Source organism: Periplaneta americana, chromosome 1 (genome assembly GCF_040183065.1).
Source record: "Periplaneta americana isolate PAMFEO1 chromosome 1, P.americana_PAMFEO1_priV1, whole genome shotgun sequence".
Taxonomy (NCBI): Eukaryota; Metazoa; Arthropoda; class Insecta; order Blattodea; family Blattidae; genus Periplaneta; species Periplaneta americana.
Genome location: NC_091117.1, coordinates 224,962,755 through 224,986,186, shown reverse-complemented (window position 1 = coordinate 224,986,186; position 23,432 = coordinate 224,962,755). Strand labels below are relative to the sequence as shown.

The following is a 23,432-nucleotide window of genomic DNA, read 5'->3' as shown; positions in this document are numbered from 1 at the left end:
ACTTTTGAGAAAGATACGGCAGACAAGGTTCATATATATTCTTCTAATTTGTGCATTGCATCCATATCTAATATGTATTTTTTTTTTAATTTATAATAACTTAGCTTTTGGGAGGCGAGGAGACTTGAATCTGCGAAGTCGGGTTTATATAATTTTAAAACAACACGCGTTAGTCAACTGAGCTAAACAGACACGATAATTAATTACGTTTTAAAATTCCTCTTAAGTTTACAGAAGTAAAAGGTGAAATTATTTTAATCACGTTAGTCCCGTGAACACTTCTAAATAATCCCTGAAACTTCAAAAAGATGAAAATACACGTTTAAAATGAAAAAAATATTAAAATTATATAATTAATATTATAATTTGTTATTTATCCAACGCCTTAGATACCATTCTTCACTAATCATGGCTTCCTACATCATAACCTACCTAGTACACGTATCGATTCTAAAATCCATGTGATTATATGAGGACTTATTTTCAACATATTTTCTTTTATAAAACATAATTTTTCGTTATGGTCATGGATAAAATTACGTATGGTACTTGTGAGCGTGATCTTTATTGCGCGAGTGGAAAGATGCACTTACCTCACAAGTATCGTAAATAACTATTGTTAGGATTGTGAAAGTCCAGAAATAATCGATGCGAAATTGAAATTGACGCGCTCGTCTCAATTACACAACGCTGACAATGGCTTGGATCAAGTTCACAGGATCATTTATTTCTCTATTCTAATGTTAAACCAATGGACTGTAGCGAATGTGTCTCTTTTTTGAAACAGCATGCTTATCAAGAGTTTTATTCGATTTCCCTATACAAGAGGATATAAAAGGAAAATTCATGTGAACTTATTAGAGATCTGTGATTCCGCTGCAAATGCATGTGCTTTTGTCAAACATATGCGCAGTGTTTTATGAGAAAACCTAGATTTCAGTACAATTGAAAAAATGTCTCTAATGGCATCCTTGCTGCTTTGTGTGTTTAGTTTCTTCACGTGCTCTGCTGAACCGGTGAGTCTGAAGTCGACTACATGTAATCACAAAACAAGTTTCAAAGTCTTCCCCTGTGTTTACGCCATTACTGCATTACATTTTTTTACAGATTAATATTCTACCAGAGTATATGTTAACACATTCTACATTATTGCTCCGAGACACCAGTGTAGTAGCTTACAAATAAAATTATCAAACATTGTAACAAAAATGATTATATTTCCAACGAACAAACAAGAAATAATATCAATTACTAAAAATGCCAAGTCAAAAAACCTCCTCAGGGTATAATTAAATAACACACAAAATATTAAAAGCGAGTTCACATATTATAGCTACGCCACTAACGTATTTATGTTACTTTTCAATGTTTAATGGTACATTCCCCGAGAGATTAAAATATTCAGTGATTATTCCTGTCTTCAACAACGTGTCCAGAAAATTTTACATCTACATATATAATTTGAACTGGTAATGGAAATTACGGGAAAACGGCTGAACGGATTTTAATAAATGACCCCTCATTTTGAAGCTTGGAACTCAAAGTTTTTCGGAAAAATAGTAGTTTTCAGTGAAATGTCAATTTTTAAACATAGTTTTCCTATTTTCCAAAATCCATCTGTCGTCAGTTTTGAGAACTAGCTAATAGCATTCACGGCCGACTTGATATACCCTTCGCTTTTTTGTAAAGTAGAAGCGAAGCGAGCATCAAGTCGGCCGTGTTGCATTTTAGAATAAAACAAAACACATACTACAGTAAACAATATTACACGAAGGCCATGATCTGCAAGAATGCTGACATATTTAGAGCTCAAATTAAATTCGTTATTAAAAACTTAACTTACTAAAAATAATTTACAGCTTCGATTCTGTGGTGTGTAATTTTCTGGGTACAGCTGTGTATTGGATATTAAAAACTACAAATCTTGAGGCGGTTTGATGACATTATTACCATTAGAAATAAAGTATTATTGTAGTTAATGCCATGATGTGACTATTTTTCATTAATTATACATATGAATGTTATATTGATGATATGAAAGTGAAACGTTTTGGGGTTATATAAGTAGATATAGAGAACAACTTAAATTAGACTTTGATTTCTATATTTTACTGAGTGGCGGCTATATAGTATATATAGTATATGTTACTGAAAGCTATAAAACTTACGTAAGATAATAATATTATTAAAAATCAAATATTTTTATAATTATTAATCTAGCGGGGTTGGGTCTTTTTCATATATTTAATGGCGGTGTGGTGTAGATATTCATATCCGTGGTTCTCTTCAGTATTGGCTCGAGAGAGAGTATCTTTCATTATTTTGGAAGCAAATAACTTTCCGAATGTCTGGTATTCTTCATTGAAAATAAATCTGAAAAATGTTTATTTGAACGTCTAATGAACTTAGTTTGCAGCATTTGCTGCACAAGCCACTAGTAATAAATAATACCAATTACTAAAAATGCGAAGTCAAAATATTCCTCAGGGCATGATGAAATAATATGCAAAATATTAAAAGCGAGTTCACATATTATAGCTACGTCACTAAGTTATTTATGTTACTTTTCCATGTTTAATAGTATATTCCTCGAGAGATTAAAATATTCAGTGGTTATTCCTATCTTCAAAAAAGGAGAAACAACGTCTCCAGAAAATTACAGACCCATATAACTTCTACCAGTTTTCTCCAAAGTTTTTGAAAAGTAATGCATAAAAGATTATATCATCATCTTCAAAAATACAATATTTTAGTCCCAGAACAGTTTAGATTTAGGAAAAATAAATTCACGCAAAATGTAACGTTTAATTTTATTGACATAATTCTGGAGGCATTTAATAAAAAATTACAAGTTGGAGGCATTTTGTGTGATTTATCACAAGCATCTGACTGAGTTCCATAGAGGTCCAATACGGCTGGCTTGATCTCAATGGCTAGTACTACACAATATACTGCTGCCGAAATCGTAATAAGTAAATACTGCGATACTGTATTTTTATTTCAGTGATTCAGAAAAGAACGATTTCAGATATTTCATCAATAAAATAAGAGGTATTGAGGTTAAAAAAATAATACCACGGTCAGATTCTAACACACCACCTTTTGGTCCGAGGTCTGACGCATTGTCCGCTACACCAGAGCCTAATGATACCAATTCCATTCAAAAACAGGCATAATAACGAGGGCAGACCACCTCTGTGGTGTACGGGTCAGCATGCTGGTCTCTTAAGCAGAGGGCCCGGGTTCGATTCCCGGTCGGGTTGAATTTCCTGGTTGAGGTTTTTCTGGGTTTTTCCTCAACCATATGGCAAATGCTTGTAATTCTAATCTCACTCCACTAATACTTATTCAGAAAAGAATTATTAAAATATGCCTTAATAAACCAATTGATTACTCATCTGAGCTTTTTTTACTGATTTTAATGTTTTGAAAATTAAACAGATTTATTATATTGCCTTATTAATCTTCATACATAAAAATCGTAATAAATTCAAATTGTATCATCATAAATATGGAACTAAAAGATCCGATTTTATACGACTAGAGGAACCAAAGTGTTTCACAAGCACAGCTCTGAGCCATGGTACCTACTTTGGTCCAAGGTTATACAATAAAATAATTGATAAATACCCAAATTTGGAAAATTTTAATATCATAAATTTAAAAAATAGCGTTAGGAATTTAATTTTTAAAGAATATATATTGATTTAATATGTATATGTATTTGTATGACTTAAATTGTTAAAATTGAAATTGTATTTTTAAATTTAATTTATTCCTGTAATTTTTTTTGACCCAGTTTGTGTCAAAAAATTATCTTTGTGTTTATCTTTGTGTTTAGATATCTCCCGGAGCACGAGGGTTTTACTCCTTCAGGGAAGAACTAAGATTGTATTTTTATCAATTTTATTTTATTAACAATAAACAATAAATGCCAGGAAATTCGGGCCACAACATCCCCGAAAATCACCGGCCTCATTCATCACCGAAATCATATTCATAACAAATCAGTAATACATATACAGTTGCCATCTAGTTCACAACAATAGAACCAGTCTCAACAATAGTACACAGGCCTTCGGATTTCAACCAAAGATTAACTCGCGATATGACCAACGATGTTAAAGCGAGTATAAATAACAGCGAGAAAAAAAAAATAAAAAAAACGAGAGTGAAACAATCAGTGGAATGGGGTGCTGTCTCATTATTTGGCGGTAATTTTACAGATTCTGTGAAGGTCAAATTTTGAAAATACGGTTGATTAGTTCTTAACAGTTGCGCTTCATGCAATCCCTAATAAGATCCGAAATCATCGCATACCATTCCACGCCTCTGTTTCATTTTAATCCTGGAATATGAGTACCAAATGTTAACAACTTTGACAATTTGATAACTCAGATATTTTTCGTCGGAGATTCTGGGTTCCCGACATAAAATTGCTTGTCTACAACCTCTCTATAACCAGATAAATTTCTTCTGTTAAATTGTGAAACACTGTTCAAAATAAAAGGGCTTCAGAGGTAGTGATAGTCCGCAAGTTATTGTACCTTAGGAGTGGAATTGTGTGTTTAAAAAATAGTAGTTAAAAATAATGATAAAGCTTGTTTTCAAAGCAGGCATGACTATTACAAAGAATAGGGCCGACTGAAAGGACAAATAGTGAACAAATAATTCCGTTTTCGATTTCCTCCTTTTCTCTTGTTAATATTCAATAACTCTTCACAATCTGTCATTGGTCTGTACAATTTCGCAGCTTTAATTAAATGCAACAAACTACAGGGACATCATTTTATTTTTACTTCAATTTTTATTGTACCTGAGTTTTTTAATGTACTTCACTCCCATTCTACTAAGGAAGTTCCAACTCCACACAGAACCAAGACCGCAGATAGTAAGCAGTACTGAGTTACTGAGTATAGTACGTTCCAGAAATATGTTCGCGTTTTCCAGTGACGAAAGAGCTTTCAATATTGAATCATATTTTCGCACAGGTACTGTCCGTTTGCCTACGTCGCATCCCGATTCCCCCACCTGCTTCTGCTCGCCCCTCTGTAATAGCTGGGCTGTCTTAGCTCTTTTCTGAAAACATTAATTTCTCTTAGGAACTGGAAGTTTACGTAATATTATACAGCTGTTTAATTTAACTTAAATAAAAGGGCCTCGTTAAGTAATTAACTGTCACGTGATTTCCTCCCTTTCTACAATCCTGCGGCATAACCACTTGGACGGACAGTAAATAGCATGTCTGAGTAATTTTATCTGTGCGGGTCGGGCAGGAGTGAAGATTGAATTTACAGTACGTAGAGTAGGTACAGAATTATTTCAACATGAGTTACTAGTACGAAGGACGAAACTGGCAATTGGAATTAGATGCAGTAGTCTATAGTGCGATAATATGCACAAAAGAACTGAAGCCTGTATCGAAATGAACGGCCACCATTTTCAAAATTGTCTTTAAATATTCATATTATGATTATTTTTCAATTTAACTTCTTTCTCTATATTGTACGCTAATGTGCTGTAGACAGTATAATATACACTGCATAATGAATACGTTCGCATGGATAACTCACTTCGTGAGTAAAAACACTTATTCTTAATATAGTACTGTACTTTGATTAAAGAAAAACGTAATGAAAATTATCAAACTCAAAATCGCGATATTTCCTAGTTTACGTAAATGGATGAACTACTTTTCTTTCTTCCTATACCTAGTAGAGTGATTTGTGTTTTACGCCAATATCATCGAACTCCAGTCTTGAAGGGGGGAGCAAGCGGTATTTCGGGTTCTCTAAAGGTATAGACAGGTTAATATTAAAAATGTTAGTAAAAATAAAATGATGTCCCTGTATAAAACATAATGCGATATTTCTTAATAGGATCAATCAATTATGTTAGCGTTAGTCAGCATTTTAAATGGCTCCAGAATCTATCGTTTTATTCTCTGATATACGATACGTCTTTCTCCGCAGTGAGTATGGCCACCCGTTCCGCGATTCATGGTGAAACAAAAAATAGCAGAATTCCAAATGTTTACTGTATAACACTATGAGCCATACCCGGATGCTAATGTTATTAGTTGGCCATCAACCAACGTATGGCCACACCCAATGACTCCGCCTCCCCTCGCTAGGGGCACGAGGGCGTCCAAGTTGCTGTTAAAATTAGCCATATCGCGCTGACTCTCTCAGTAATATCTCGCCATCAAGAGCAGCTACAGACCTGTGCGATCACTGTTTTGATTTTTAATCGTGAGTTCTGCAATACTGAAGTGATAATAGACACTAAGATGCACTGAATTAATCATATTGAGAAATTTGTTGTGAACTGGGACTAATTTCGAGACGTATTTCCATATGAAGAGAAAATATATCGCATGTCCTTCATTATACTTACTTACAAATGGCTTTGGAAGAAACCCGAAGGTTCACTGCCGCCCTCACATAAGCCTGCCATCGGTCCCTATCCTGTGCAAGATTAATCCAGTCTCTATCATCACACCCCACCTCCCTCAAATCCATTTTAATATTATCCTCCCATCTACGTCTCGGCCTCCCTAGAGGTATTTTTCCCTCCGGTCTCCCAACTAACACTCTATATGCATTTCTGGATTCGCCCATACCTCCTACAAGCCCTGCCCATCTCAAACGTCTGGATTTTAAGTTCCTAATTATGTCAGGTGAAGAATACAATGCGTGCAGTTCTGTGTTGTGTAACTTTCTCCATTCTCCTGTAACTTCATCCCGCTTAGCCCCAAATATTTTCCTAAGCACCTTATTCTCAAACATCCTTAACCTATGTTCCTCTCTCAAAGTGAGAGTCCAAGTTTCACAACCATACATAAGAACCGGTAATATAACTGTTTTATAAATTCTAACTTTCAGATTTTTCGACAGCAGGCTGGATGATAAGAGCTTCTCAACCGAATAATAACAGGCATTTCCCATATTTATTCTGCGTTTAATTTCCTGCCGAGTGTCATTTATATTTGTTACTGTTGCTCCAAGATATTTGAATTTTTCCACCTCGTCGAAGGATAAATCTCCAATTTTTTATATTTCCATTTCGTACAATATTCTGGTCACGAGACATAATCATATACTTTGTCTTTTCGGGATTTACTTCCAAACCGATCGCTTTACTTGCTTCAAGTAAAATTTCCGGTTTTTCCCTAATCGTTTGTGTATTTTCTCCTAACATATTCACGTCATCCGAATAGATAAGAAGCTGATGTAACCCGTTCAATTCCAAACCCTGCCTGTTATCCTGAACTTTCCTAATGGCATATTCTAGAGCGAAGTTAAAAAGTAAAGGTGATAGTGCATCTCCCTGCTTCAGCCCGCAGTGAATTGGAAAAGCATCAGATAGAAACTGACCTATACGGACTCTGCTGTATGTTTCACTGAGACACATTTTAATTAATCGAACTAGTTTCTTAGGAATACCAAATTCAATAAGAATGTCATATAATACTTCTCTCTTAACCGAGTCATATGCCTTTTTGAAATCTATGAATAACTGATGTGCTGTACCCTTATACTCCCATTTTTCTCCATTATCTGTCGAATACAAAAAATCTGATCAATAGTCGATCTATTACGCCTAAAACCTATTACCTTCATTATTACTTGTTTTATTATAGACCCATACTCTCCATTTTTAAATCGACACGAAACTAATATATTCAAACCAACACAACTGTAGTTTCATTCCCGAAACTGGGTGACGTATTGTGACGGTGTATCCGTCGTACAGCGCAGACTGTTTTTGTGCAAAATGTTTAAATTAATTCATTTCACTGGAACAAAGCCTATTAAACCATAATAAATTACTGTACCGTTTCTTCCAGACAACGTTCGAAGAGATTGAGGAAATTCAACACAGATGTCAAGAAGAGAATGGCATAACGAACGGTAAATAAAAATATATTTTAGTGATTAATAAAAGTGAAATTCTGGGATCATGATTCCAAGCAATTTCTATTTATAAACTAATCGCTGAATAGATAATACATAGTTATTTATGGAATATAGTGTAACAAAGTGGCTCTTTGCAGCACTTAGCTATGAAACAGACAATATTAGTTCATAATTTACAATTCATGTTGGAAAATGTTCAGCTAAGACTCGTGTTAATAACATATATGAAAACATGATTAATTATTTATTCCGTCAATATGGCTTAAGCATTTAATTACATATGAAAGAAAATATTGATGTGTTACATCCTATTTAATCTTGATACTAACGTTTTCGGCCCTAGTGGAGCATCTTCAGGTACAAGATAGAAGTATCATCTAAAATCAATTACAAACAAGTTTTACATTTGAAAATGCCATGACTAGATTGAAATATGACATGGTGACAATAATTATCCATACCAACATTTCACATGGCAATTCAAAATAATCTCTATTTCACCTATCATAGACATATGTTTGTTTTCAGATACGAGAGCTTTGAACATTTAACGAGAATTCCACTCGTTCCATGAAATCAGTTATACACGCTTTTATGACTCCACATTTAATGATATTAGGTTTTAATTTTCCATATTATTTGTATTTTTTATTGACCTTATTGGCAAAACACAATATATTTGAGATACCATACAAGGGATCTACTTTGTATAGCTAAGCAAATTCACATTGTTTCAAATTAAATTTGTTTTTAATATTATGACAGGACATTTAATGTTGGTATGGATAATATTGTCACTATGTCATATTTCATCCAGGTATTGTGGGTCCCTATCACCACGGCATGGCGCGTCCTCAGGTTGCGGATAGAGGAGACGGCCTCCAGATATGGAGGGTAGCTGCGAATATGTTGAATAAGCAGTCGTGGATAGCCGATAAGGGGTGGTCCTCCAGCTTGGGCGTTGGGCAAAGGGCTAACAACCCATCACCGTAAAAAACAGCTTGTTACGTATCCCTATAATAAGCCTCGGAATAGGACTGATTATCTGGCAAAAATCTGAAAGTTAGAATTTATAAAACAGTTATATTACCGGTTTTTCTGTATGGTTGTGAAACTTGGACTCTCACTCTGAGAGAGGAACAAAGGTTCAGAGTGTTTGAGAATAAGGTGCTTAGGAAAATATTTGGGGCTAAGCGGGATGAAGTTACAGGAGAATGGAGAAAGTTACACAACACAGAACTGCACGCATTGTATTCTTCACCTGACATAATTAGGAACATTAAATCCAGACGTTTGAGATGGGCAGGGCATGTAGCACGTATGGGCGAATCCAGAAATGCATATAGAGTGTTAGTTGGGAGACCGGAGGGAAAAAGACCTTTAGGGAGGCCGAGACGTAGATGGGAGGATAATATTAAAATGGATTTGAGGGAGGTGGGGTGTGATGATAGAGACTGCATTAATCTTGCACAGGACAGGGACCGATGATGGGCTTATGTGAGGGCGGCAATGTACCTTCGGGTTCCTTAAAAGCCATTTGTAAGTAAGTAAGTAAGTATGTCATATTTCATTCTAGTCATGGCATTTTCAAATGTAAAACTTGTTTTTAATTGATTTTAGATGATACTTATATCTTGTACCTGAAGATGCCCCATTAGGGGCGAAAACGTTAGTATCAAGATTGATGTAACACATCAATATTTTCTTTCATATGTAATTCAATGCTTAAGCCATATTGACGGAATAAATAATTAATCATATTTTGATATATGTTATTAATATTAGTTCAGTTATATTGTCATTATCCTATTCTTTTTATTCGTGAATATGCTGCAAATCTTAAGTGTTTAAACACCGTGTTTCAAAATGATAGTAATACTTTTATATGATGATTAGTAAGTAAATATTAATGCGAAATTAACATGGTACACGTCATTTGATTGCCAAAATTTCAGACTTCAAGTTCTACGTTTGGAAAAATTATTTCTCTTTCCATACGAGACATTGTTGAAAAATAGTAACTACAAAGAATAAATACTTCTGCGTTCTGCAGCTTACGAAAACCAATTCAGGAGGTAACAATGGTAGAAAAGTTGTTCTGTAGATATTTCCGAATTCACCATTTACCACATTGTTGAACTGGTCTTGCTATCGCTACTGATCAGGCCTATCACCCTTGACCTTCCAGATCACCAGACATGACATGTGAATTCTCTCCTTGGGGTATATGAAGGATGCAGTTTATCCCAAGGGCTGGAAAGAATAACAAATCGGGCCCTCACTGATATTGCATCAGTAAACAGAAATATGTTGGAGAGAGTGTGGCAAGAATTTTATTGCAGTTTTGATACATGCCGTGTAACAAGAGGTTCTTACAGTAACTACCAATAGAAACTTTGGTAGCTTATTGAACTATTTATTATGCGCACGAAGTTATTGTCTCATTAATAATGTTTCATACGTTACAAGTTATTGCAGTTGTCAAAATTAGGAAACTCGCTTTATTCGTTCCCTAAACATTGACTCATTTATTTATTTATTCAATCATTTATTTATTTATTTAATTATTTATTTATTCAATCAATCATTTTTTTTATTCAATCATTTATTTATTTATTTATTTATTCAATTATTTATTTATTTATTCAATCAATCATTTATTTATGTATTTAATCAATCATTCATTTATTTATTTATTCAATCAATCATTTATTTATTTATTCAATAATTTATGTATTTATTCAATCAATCATTTATTTATTTATTTATTTATTCAATAATTTATGTATTTATTTATTTCTTCAATCAATCATTTATTTATTTATTCAATCATTTGTTTATTTACTCAATCAATCATTATTTATTTATTCAATCAATTAATCATTAATTTATTTATTTATTCAATCAATCAATCATTTATTTATTTATTCAATCATTTATTTATTTATTTATTTATTCAATCATTTATTTATTTATTCAATCATTTATTTATTTATTTATTCAATCATTTATTTATTTATTTATTTATTCAATCATGTATTTATTTATTTATTTATTCAATCATGTATTTATTTATTTATTTATTCAATCATTTATTTATTTATTCATTCATTTATTCATTTATTTATTTACTTATCTACTTACTTTCTTGCTTGCTTTCTTACTTACTTATTTATTTATTTATTTATTTATTCAATCATTTATTTATTTATTCAATCATTTATTTATTTATTTATTCAATCATTTATTTATTTATTTATTCAATCATTTATTTATTTATTCAATCATTTATTTATTTATTCAATCATTTATTTATTTATTTATTCAATCATTTATTTATTTATTCATTCATTTATTCATTTATTTATTTACTTATCTACTTACTTACTTTCTTGCTTGCTTACTTACTTATTTATTTATTTATTTATTCAATCATTTATTTATTTATTCAATCATTTATTTATTTATTCAATCATTTATTTATTTATTTATTCAACCATTTATTTATTTATTCAATCATTTATTTATTTATTCAATCATTTATTTATTTATTCAATTATTTATTTATTTATTTATTCAATCATTTATTTATTTATTCATTCATTTATTCATTTATTTATTTACTTATCTACTTACTTACTTTCTTGCTTACTTACTTACTTACTTACTTATTTATTTATTTATTTATTTATTCAATCATTTATTTATTTATTTATTCAATCATTTATTTATTTATTCAATCATTTATTTATTTATTTATTCAATCAATCATTTATTTATTTATTCAATCATTTACTTATTTATTTATTCAATCATTTATTTATTTATTCATTCATTTATTCATTTATTTATTTACTTATCTACTTACTTACTTTCTTGCTTGCTTACTTACTTACTTACTTATTTATTTATTTATTTATTCATTCAATCTTTTATTTATTTATTCAATCATTTATTTATTTATTCAATCATTTATTTATTTATTCAATCATTTATTTATTTATTCAATCATTTATTTATTTATTCAATCATTTATTTATTTATTCATTCATTTATTTATTTACTTATATACTTACTTTCTTGCTTGCTTGCTTACTTACTTACTTATTTATTTATTTATTTATTTATTTATTTATTTATTTATTTATGTCTATAACAGGGCAAAGCCCCAATTGCAATAGACACTACATGCTATAAATGCTATAAATAACACTGTAAACCTGTTTCATAATATAGGCCTAGTGTTATATTAAAATAATGCATATGTTGCAGAAATGTTCTTGGAAATGAGGAAGAAAGAAATGATTCTTGAAGATGAAAGTAACGAATCCCAGAAGGTAAGAAAGAACTGGTAGAAAACTTCTTCCCTCTCATTGATATCAAATATTATTCACTTCTCACCAGTTCTGTCCCCTTAGCCAGTTCTTGATCTTCGTTTCTTATTCTTGCTTCCTTAACCCTTTGTTCTATTTCCCTTCATCTAGAGCATCCATTTACTTACTTATGGCTTTTAAGGAACCCGAAGTTTCACTGGCGCCATCACATAAGCCCGCCATCGGTCCCTATCCTGAGTAAGATTAATCCATACGGTGAAAAAGTAATGGAACAGAGAAAAACTCTCTCCGGCACCGGGATTTGAACCCGGGTTTTCAGCTCTACGTGCTGATGCTTTATCCACTAAGCCACACTGGATACCATTACTCTTTCATCGTATGATGACGCAGAATATCTGCATGGAAATATATGTACTTCGGTACATTAAAATAATATATAAATGATATGCGTAAATCACTTCGTGATTTAAGATGGCGCTTATTCCGTCGGATTCCGGCCAACCAGTCACTCATAACGAGTGCACCTCCGCACATGTGTGGACTTCAGTCCTACGTTCATAAACATCTATGACGTAGTGCAGAGGGCGGCCACTAGAGGGAACCCAAGAGTTGGAACTTAAACTGAGACGATTCTGTCCCACACCGGGATGGGTATCCGGTGTGGCTTAATGGATAAAGCATCAGCACGTAGAGCTGAAAACCCGGGTTCAAATCCCGGTGCCGGAGAGGGTTTTTCTCCGTTCCATTACTCTTTCATCGTATGATGACGCAGAATATCTGCATGGAAATATCGTATGTACTTCGGTACATAAAAATTTTATATAAGATTAATCCAGTTTCTACCATTATATCCACTTCCGTCAAATCCACAGAGTATCCATTTAGGTATTTTATTTCTTTTCATTCTACCTATATATTCACGCAATTCAAACTCAATTGGTCATATAAAAGATAATGTACGAAGCGTAAAATCAACTCAGAATTTCTAGTTTCTTTTCTCTCTCTCTCTCTCTCTCTCTCTCTCTCTCTCTCTCTCTCTCACTATCTCTCTTTGTCAGAGAACTTAATGTCATTACTCTATACATTGTCTAATTTCATACGCAGTCTTCATTATGCCATAATTTAATCAGGTCGTATATACATTCAAGTTGGTATGTTCAAAATAAATACCTAATTTTTAACAGTGAATAGCCTATAAGTTTTATGTTACTGGATGGCAGTCACTGCCTACAATAACACATATCTCTCTTCAATTTTCAGTGTTTCATAGACTGTATGCTCGTGGGACTTGGAATGGTGAGTATATATCTCCTAGCAACGAGTGACTTCTTATAAATGTTCCAAACCAATCTTCAATTTATAGACTATTTCATTTAATTAAAAAGTAAAAAATGCAGCAATGTGCTCTTTACTACTGCTATTTTATGTTCAAAACCAGGACGGCCAAAAGAAAGAGAAGAGCGATCTTTGAAGTTCTGTCATGCTACAGTTTACTCCATTGCACTTTCAAAAGAGAGAATAAAAATTTCTCTCATATAAACACAAAATGAATAATGAACAGAAGAAAGCTTATACATCCAGATAATTGTTGAAGGATATATTCTTCCAAACTCACATGATTAGGCAGCTTTGACGTTGAAACTTACTGCTCAAACCGTAAATGTAATATAGGTTTTTTGCTATGTAACAGTTTCATTATTTACTTTTTATTACTTTGTTTACATTTTCCGAATATACAAAATAAACTTTAATTCAATTTTGAAATTAAATTAAACAATTGAGTAAGGGACAAACTAGAAATAAGCAACAAAACTAAAGGATGCGAAATACTGTCTACAGCTCATTACTTCGTAGAAATATTTGAAAATAATTCTCAATAGTTTGTGTGGTTTTCAATTTACAGAATGACTAATTTTGTCAGTATGAAGCCACCATTTTTCTGTTCACATTTCATTCCATAGAACTACAACTTTCTATATCGAAAGCAGAAACATCTATTAATGTATTATAGCGATACATCTGATGTAATATTACGGCCTACACATGATTTGTACCTCTTACTTCAAATTTTTCGACGCAGTCGACTGGAAATAGACATCAGTTCTATATTCAACTTTCTCTTCCCAAATCTAGCGCGCATGTTCAGGTTTTCAAGTGCATAACCACACGATCTTGAAAATAGATTTTAACAGCGTTATGTACTGGGTTATGTGATGCCACGTTATTGCATTTTAATTTGTAAATCCCAGTTCATTTGTAATTATTTGTTTATTTGGTTAGATATTTCTGTATTGTGTTGTTTGCTTTGTATGTTATCTTGTATTCTAGTTTTTTTAATGGAGCCACAATTTTGTGTGTGTTGGTTTTCTTTTTTTTAAGTTGGTTATTTAACGACGTTGTATCAAGTACTTGGTTATTTTGCGTCGATAGGATTGGTGATAGCGATATGGTATTTGGCGAGATGAGACTGAGGATTCGCCATAGATTACCTGGCATTTGTCTTACAGTTGGGAAAATCCTCGGAAAAAACCTAACTAGGTAATCAGCCCAAGCGGGAATCGAACCCGCGACCGAGCGCAACACAGGATCTGCAGACAAGCGCCTCAACCGACTGAGCTACGCCGGTGGCTTGTATGTTAGTGTTGTGATATATTAATGTTATGTATTCATTCTAGTCTTTTGTTTGTGTTGGTATTTTAGGCTTTCGTTTTGCCTTTTTTTATTAATGTTTATTATATTACGATTGCTACCACTGCCTTGTGCTAGGGGTATATACTTCATTGTATTCACAATCAGTTCTTCGATGTTCATTGGTATGTTAATTAATCTGTGTTTGATAGTACGGAAGGTTGCATGTTTGTATAATATTGGGGATGGTTTGACGAATTTCATATGTGTGTTGTGTTTGTAGTGTGTTTCCTGTAGCCTATATCTTAAATTCGTGCTTGTCGTTTATTTTAGTTATTGTGATATCTAAAAAATGTAGACATTGGCCATATTCTATTTTTATTGTGTACTTTTTAATTTGGGATGTACTTGTAGTTAATGAAATTTATAATGATTTCCTTTGAATAATTTTGGTTATCTTTCAAATTTGCACTATAATAATCTGTATCATTTGTAAGTATATCTGTACCTAGTGTAATAAATAACCTAGAAACACATTTTTAGCTAAAGCAAAGGGAGAGTCATTGTGGAATTACTCATATCGTTCATTGTTCGAGTTCTGAGGTGAGAGAAAATAATTAGCATTGATATCCTTCACAGATAAAAAGCGGTGAAGTAGATGTGACAACCATTATGAACATAGCCCAACCTCTACTGGACAGTTTAGAAGGTCAAGGGAAGGAGATCAATGAAGAATACATCAAAACTGAAATCAAGAATTGCTCAATTCAAAGTAAGTAATAAAGCAAGTTGTTTTCTGTGACTAGTGGTAATTGTGCTTGACAATGTCTCCAAAGGACGTAATTATGTATGTGCAAAATTACATACTCTACAGTTGTTCTCTAGGAAATGGAACATGAATGTGACGAAATTAATATTTAGCAGCTAAGGTGATACAGTCAAGCCTTAACCCTTAAATTGACAAAGTATCCTATAAGATACAACAGGTTAATAGGCAATAATGATATAATTTTAATAGAACAATAGGGAAAAAATCGGTAGGAAAATTAAAATTTCACAATATTATAATATTGTACAACATATAAAAATATGGATATTGCGATAGTTGTTTTCTTTACGGTCCGACACGGTTTAATAAACTAGTGTGAGATATGAAGCTTTGCAAAGTTAAGGGTTAACTATTCACAGTAATTATGTGTCCCGGAGGAAAAAGGTCTTAAGTAAAAATTTTATACTTTTCAGGAGAGCAGTAGAAAGATTGAAATTAGTGTCAATTATAGTTTTTTTTTAATTAAGAGGTTTTTCCTAGATATTATTTGTTTATAGTTCTTCTAAAGTAGATAATGTTGATCATTTAACAGTTTTCTTGATTATTTCCAAAAATAGCCGCACTTAAGCCCTTTTAAGACTAGAAAGCAAACTGAGTAGAAGGGACTATTAAACATAAGACCTTTTACATGTCAAAATAAATGAGAAATGTAAATTATTAGGAGTGCAAAATGGGTCTTAAACAATTATAGGACTGTTTACCCTGGTGCTTAAAGTTTTAAAAGGAAAGGGCACCAGTATGTGATAAAATGGCTAAAATACAAGTTAGTGTAGACCTTCTTAATAGGGAAGCATGGAAAGTAAACATGTGACGGTTTGTAAGGAATAAAGTATTAAATATTCTTAAGACCTTTATTCTGTGTGTGCTCGATTCAAAAAGTACTTACGACATTTGGCAACGCTCTATAAATCCAGTCAGGAGTCTTATTTGACTTTAACCGTTTTACCAGATTGTAGAGAATTGTTTCCGCTTTCAGGATATATAAAAATCTCATTTTCACAAAAAATTGACTTAAGACCTTTTTCCTCCCTACCACAGAAATAAATCTTGAGATAAATGTGGGATTTCAGGTACGGAGCAACATTGTACAGACGGTTATGTAACCTGGAAATGTCTTCATGATATCATGGTTAATATGATGGTAAGTACAGACATCAATTTTGTATTACAAAATGGTATTTTTGTAAGCGTTTTTAAAATCAATGAAAGGAAAATTCTGTTGTGATGTACGCAAGACAGAAATAAATTTATGAGTTAGAATCCTATAAAGAGTGACATCCTACAATCTAAAATTATATGAACAGACACTCACTTCTCTGATAACACAGCTAAAGGTAACGGAATACAATGATTAGTATAAACTGTTTCCCTAACTTTTCGCAAAAACCTATAAGTAGCATATTTTTATGTACATAAAAATAATTGTTGTGTGTTCACATTATATGGTTACACAATACCTACCGTTTGGAGTAGCTGGAAATTGCGAGGGTTATAAAATTTCGTAGTACCAAACGTACTTTAAGCAGAACACGCTATAACCTCATTCTATACATTTCTTGCACTCTTCTTCATTCTTATTTTCAGAATGTATAAGGACGAAATGCCACAGTTTCGTATTTAGGTAATTAATAAATACAAAATAATTTCGAAAATCATGCATATTTTTTTAGTAATTTCATTAAAGATATCTTTGAAAAGATAAATTTCGCTGCAAATGATATTAGTTACACAACAATGTATCTATGACAACGCCTCAAGAACGGTACGTCCACAGTAATACGTCCATCAGACAATTTGCCCACTATCTCACGTACACAGCTATTTTCCCTAAGGAAATTAGTCCAGCAAACATTTCGTCCACCAAAAAATTTGTCCATTAATATTTCGGTCAAAAATTTTATTATTGTGTTCATAATTTTTTCGCAATTTTTCTTTCTCCACTAGTTTCTGTGTCAACTAAATATTTTGTCCTTGAATATTTTGTTCATTTTTGGGTAAAAAGTACTTCCAATATGCAATTTAGAAAAGGGTTGCTATGGAAATGTAATTATTTTGTAGCATAATAAGCTAATGTTCATTTATATGGAAATATGTAGTTCATTGGTTTAGTATTAAATCTTGGAGTAAGTGAAAACATTTTAAATGGCTTATATGATAACAACCGTAAAAGGGCGGAACATGCTAGTCCACAACAATATCATACTTACCACTTCCATTCACATCATCATCATCATCATCATCATCATCATTATTATTATTATTATTATTATTATTATTATTATTATTATTATTCTAGTCTTACAGCAGAGTCCGTATAGGCCAGTTTCTATCTGATGCTTTTCCAATTCACTGCGGGCTAAAGCAGGGAGATGCACTATCACCTTTACTTTTTAACTTCGCTCTAGAATATGCCATTAGGAAAGTCCACGATAACAGACAGGGTTTCGAATTGAACGAGTTACATCAGCTGCTTGTCTATGCGGATGACGTGAATATGTTAGGAGAAAATACACAAACGATTAGGGAAAACGCGGAAATTCTAGTTGAAGCAAGTAAAGCGATTGGGTTGGAAGTAAATCCCGAAAAGACTAAGTACATGATTATGTCTCGTGACCAGAATATTGTACGAAATGGAACTATAAAAATTGGAGATTTATCCTTCGAAGAGGTGGAAAAATTCAAATATCTTGGAGCAACAGTAACAAACATAAATAACACTCGGGAGGATATTAAACGCAGAATAAATATGGGAAATGCCTGTTATTATTCCGTTGAGAAGCTTTTGTCATCTAGTCTTCTGTCAAAAAATCTGAAAGAATTTATAAAACAGTTATATTACCGGTTGTTCTGTATGGTTGTGAAACTTGGACTCTCACTTTGAGAGAGGAACAGAGATTAAGGGTGTTTGAGAATAAGGTTCTTAGGAAAATATTTGGGGCTAAGAGGGATGAAGTTACAGGAGAATGGAGAAAGTTACACAACGCAGAACTGCACGCATTGTATTCTTCACCTGACATAATTAGGAACATTAAATCCAGACGTTTGAGATGGGCAGGGCATGTAGCACATATGGGCGAATCCAGAAATGCATATAGAGTGTTAGTTGGGAGGCCGGAGGGAAAAAGACCTTTGGGGATGCCGAGACGTAGATGGGAAGATAATATCAAAATGGATTTGAGGGAGGTAGGATATGACGGTAGAGACAGGATTAATCTTGCTCAGGATAGGGACCAATGGCGGGCTTATGTGAGGGCGGCAATGAACCTCCGGGTTCCTTAAAGCAGTAAGTAAGTATTATTATAGTAGTGGTAGTTGAATAGTAGTAGTGTATTAGTTTTAAACCATTTATGCAAATGGACAATCGGGAATATTAGACACAGTGCACTACACGAGGCAATAAGATGCACAAAATAGAGAGAACAAAGACAGATGTAGGATATAATAAAATGTGGACCAAACTTTCAGAGGACAAAATAGCACAATGGACATTTAAACTGTCGAGGAAATAATAGTGGACATAAAACATTACAGGACGAAGAAATATAGTAGACAGAATATCAAAGGGACGTACGAAACAGTGGACGAAATATTCATGGACATAGCGTCTGGGAACCATGACAACAAAACAATTCTTTTTATAGCATTCGACTGTTTGTTGCTGAGAGAGGATAAAATATATTTTGTGCGAGATCGTGCGTATTTGCTTGTTTTCCGCACAGAATCAATACGCGGTAAGTGTGAAATACCACATTCAGTATTCCCAACGTAACACACATAACAATTTCCCTCTTCTTACCGCTTAAGCGCGACATTCATTTTACTGCTTTAGGCTTTTAACATATAATTTTTTTAGAGACGTTTACAATAGTAACAATTATAAATTGGAAACTTACCACTGCAATTTCACCTAAATTGCACTGTTAATTATAGTTTTTAAATATTTGCAAAAATTAAGTAAAGTCTACTACTCCACGAAAGCTATTGTATTCCTGATACAAGTAACATTAAGGAAGCCGTGAAAAAATCAACAAGATTCCAGATGCCGATGTTATTACTGCAATATGTTATATAAATAATATTTTTAAAATATTAAAATGAAAAATAAATCATTACATAACCTTACCGTTTGTTTTAAGTTCGCATTTATAGACTGAGGGAAAAAAATACAGACGTATATCACGGCCTGTTGGAGTATAGTAAACACAGAAAACATTTTATAGCAACAATGTTGAAGAAAGATATTTTGGTTTTCCGAAGTTGCCGTCATTAAACAGAAACCAAGATGGAGATTTCATTGCAACTAATTAGAAATTCCTCTTTCAGGTATGTAATAAACGATCTTCGCACAAAATAATGTACGATACACGAGCGGTATGTTTTCTTTCAATTCTCGGAAGTTAAAAAAGCTCAACTACGTTTCGCTTTTTCAAACTTTTCCTCGAACATGAAAACTTCAACATACCGCTCTTGTGACGCATATTACTATTAAAGTGATGAATACGTGGTTATAGTCTTTATTTATGAAACGCGGAGAAAAAAAATTCATGAGATAAGGTAGTTGAAAATTGTATCAAGAACGTTATCCAGAACGAAGACAGCCTTGTAACAGAATTTCGTCAGCCTTGAAGAAACCCACCAATTCATGTAATTTAATTAACCATAGCATATTTTTCAGTAAACCAAAGGAAATTTTCTGTGGGGACCGGTAGTATAGTGTAGACACAAAGAATTTTCATAACTGAGTTTTAAGGTCCAAGACTGGAAAAATACCAAAACGGAATACTATTTTAAAATAAGTTGTAATTTTCTTTTTCATGTTAGTATTAATTCGTCATTCTGTGGCCGAAAACACTGAATGAGTACGAACTGCCGTGACAAGAAGTTCGATCCACTCAGCAGTGAAAGTTGAATATTCCGAGAACCTCTTGGAAGAACTTCGCAGACTTGGGTAAATAACCTTCTCTTCCAACAAGATGGTACGACGGAGCATATCACCTTCAGAACTATGTTTCCTGGTCGATAGATTTCAAGCTTGGCCAGCAAGATCTCCAGACCTGAATATGGCACTATTTACAAAGTCTAAAGTCTTCCACAGTCTTCCGCATGCTACAGAAGAGATTAAAGTGTGAATACGAGAAGAAATAACAAACATTGATTTTGGTATATTGCATTTTGTAATGCATAACTAATGTATAAGGTCACATAATTGTTTAAATTGCAATGGGGGGCATTTAACTAAATTATTTGGTGAAAAAGATAACTTAATTGCACACTTCGAAGTTGTTTCTCCTCATTCGAGACATTTCACTTTGTTCGCATTTCTATGCTCTCACAGAACCATTTTAAAATTAACCTGTAAGCAGTGGTCAATTTACACTTAATACAGAACTGATTACAATTTAATCATATTAATTATTTTCAGAACAATGTTGGCATAATCACGTGCTACTTTTATGCTTACAGCATCCTGTTCCTGAAAATAAAGCTGCGTCTTATGAAGAAGGAATCTGAAGGAACATGAGATGTTTCACCTTCAAACCCTGTATATTGTAACAAAGCTTAAATAGTAGTATTGTATTACATGATGCAGTGTACTACTTGGAATTTGTACCTACTTAACTCTGATTATTACTACATTCTTTATGTAAACTAATATTAGGATCTAAGTAGATAATCCCTTCATTGTAAATGTAATACAGACAGAGTAACAAATATTTGGACGTACTTAATCTGCTTTCATTTTATGTCTCCGTATCAGACTCCATACAACCTCAGAAAAGCTGTAATATATATCTGTCTGATAATATTAGAAGCAATAATGTAATTAGTCAATAAGCTAATCCATGCAACACTCAGCATAAACATGAATAAAAATCAGCAGCAATAAAAATTCCTGTCCCTTTCTTGTTTATTGTGAGAGGAAACACAACTATGTAATAGACTACACACACTCGTGTACTGCACAAAAATGTTATGTTTCATTCATCACAGATAATGTAGGTTACTTAATAGTATATTATGCAACGAGCCTATAATGATAGTAATTAAGAAGCGAGTATGGATGTTTATGAAACAAGCGCAAGCGAGTTTCATAATTTTCGTACGAACTTCTTAATTACCATTATAGGAGAGTTTCATACGACTTTTTATGCTCGACCATATTTCTAACTTGAAATTATTCAGACGTATACATTTTATTTGTATCTGACAAGAACGGAAGTGACCTTGTTCTAGGTCGTGAATTGTGAGATGTGCGCAGACGCGAAAGTATTGATTTTTTCCGAGGAACAATAATGTCATTGACCTTGATGTAATCTCGTTAAACTTGATATAACCTTGATTATTGAATTCGACATTGAAAAACGAGATGACAAATTCAATTTATTTGAATATTATTTACAATTAACCCTAATTACTATAGTAACAGAACATAACCTTCTGCGACAGTATTGGATTTCTAGCCTCCGTGACTTTTCGCTAATTCTCTTTCGATTGCATATCCGAGAATAATCGATACTTGCGGTTTTATAACGGTACAAAGCTGAATTGCCATTGGCTGAATACCTGTAAGTTGAGTTGTCATTGGCTGAAAACACCTGTACTTTAATGAGTAGGTGTACTTTAATGACATGCATTAAAGGACTGCTACCAGGTGTTTAATTACTACATTTCGGCATGGTCGAGCATAAAACTATTTAATTTCTTGCAGTCTTGTTTACTGACATGCATGAAATGTTATTCTAACTTCCATCTTAAATGTATTCTCGTGGTGGTCGTCATCTTCTCAACCACTACCATTACCACCATCAGCAACCGAACACTGAATAACCACAAAGTAAATGTGGACCACTTTACCACTTGCTGCAATATACGAAGTGAACCGTAAGTAATATTAATTTCTGGGGGTTATTCTTTGAGATATTTTAAACAAAAGTTTAATATAGTTTTGCTCCTTTTTGCTTGCTTTTCGAGACAAAAATTGTTTTATATGAAACATTTTGTGTTCTGGGGAACCAATAGCTCACTTCCCAATATACTCAACCAATTTAAGAGAGCAGATAATAACAAATGATTGAAAGAATTTGTCCTATAAGAGTGAAGAAATTTTATCCGAACAAATGTGACATTGTGAAATTGCTTTGCAGAGCGAAAAATTATATTTGTTTGGGTCAAATTTCTGCGACATAACCCATGTGACAGCGAAGACTTCTGCTTCTTTGTATCAGTGATCTGAAGGTTACGGAATTGGTGCATATAAGACAGCAAGCCCAGGCGAATTCAGAGTAGGCATGCTCCGTCTTTACATGCTAATTTCTCACTAGACATGTTCCACACATTCGAAAACAGTTGCAGGTCTCTCAATATCAATCTAGCAATCATGTGAGATAGTAAAAGGAAGAGCTGATAGCCAGAACACAAAGTTCAATTTACAAAATGAGTTGAAACAAATTAAAGGAATAAAATTTTATTGGGTAATCGAAATTATTTCAAAATATTACTATCTCCTGATGACCAGATAACAGTAGCAAGGATAGAAGGAGAACTGGAAAGGAATATTTTTGAATTACATAAAATATGTGAACAATACAATTTAAAAATATTCACTGAAAAAACAAGTTTATGGCATTTCAAGGTAAACAACAAATTAGGTCCAAAATAGCAATAGAAAACAAAATAATCCATTAAGTAAGCCATCTATCATCTAGGATGTTGGTAGCTCAT

At 32.9% G+C, this 23,432-nt stretch overlaps 1 protein-coding gene across 1 annotated transcript; it reads left to right on the top strand.

Moving 5' to 3' along the window:
* The first annotated feature begins 869 nt into the window (after positions 1–869).
* Positions 870–21,587, top strand: LOC138709813 (general odorant-binding protein 56a-like). Its single transcript, XM_069840616.1, has 7 exons — positions 870–1,016; positions 7,850–7,913; positions 12,192–12,256; positions 13,514–13,549; positions 15,521–15,653; positions 16,781–16,851; positions 21,174–21,587. The coding sequence occupies exons 1-7, from the start codon at positions 954–956 to the stop codon at positions 21,219–21,221; spliced, it is 480 nt and encodes a 159-aa protein (XP_069696717.1). The 5' UTR covers positions 870–953; the 3' UTR covers positions 21,222–21,587.
* Positions 21,588–23,432: the final 1,845 nt, after the last annotated feature.

What these genes read in the sequence shown, in the direction of transcription:
- LOC138709813 (XM_069840616.1), top strand. Translation starts at nt 954, where the DNA reads ATGTCTCTAATGGCATCCTTGCTGCTTTGTGTGTTTAGTTTCTTCACG. An exon ending in TCACGTGCTCTGCTGAACCG is followed by an intron (nt 1,017 to 7,849) that starts GTGAGTCTGAAG and finishes CGTTTCTTCCAG; the next exon opens with ACAACGTTCGAAGAGATTGA. An exon ending in ATATCATGGTTAATATGATG is followed by an intron (nt 16,852 to 21,173) that starts GTAAGTACAGAC and finishes TTATGCTTACAG; the next exon opens with CATCCTGTTCCTGAAAATAA.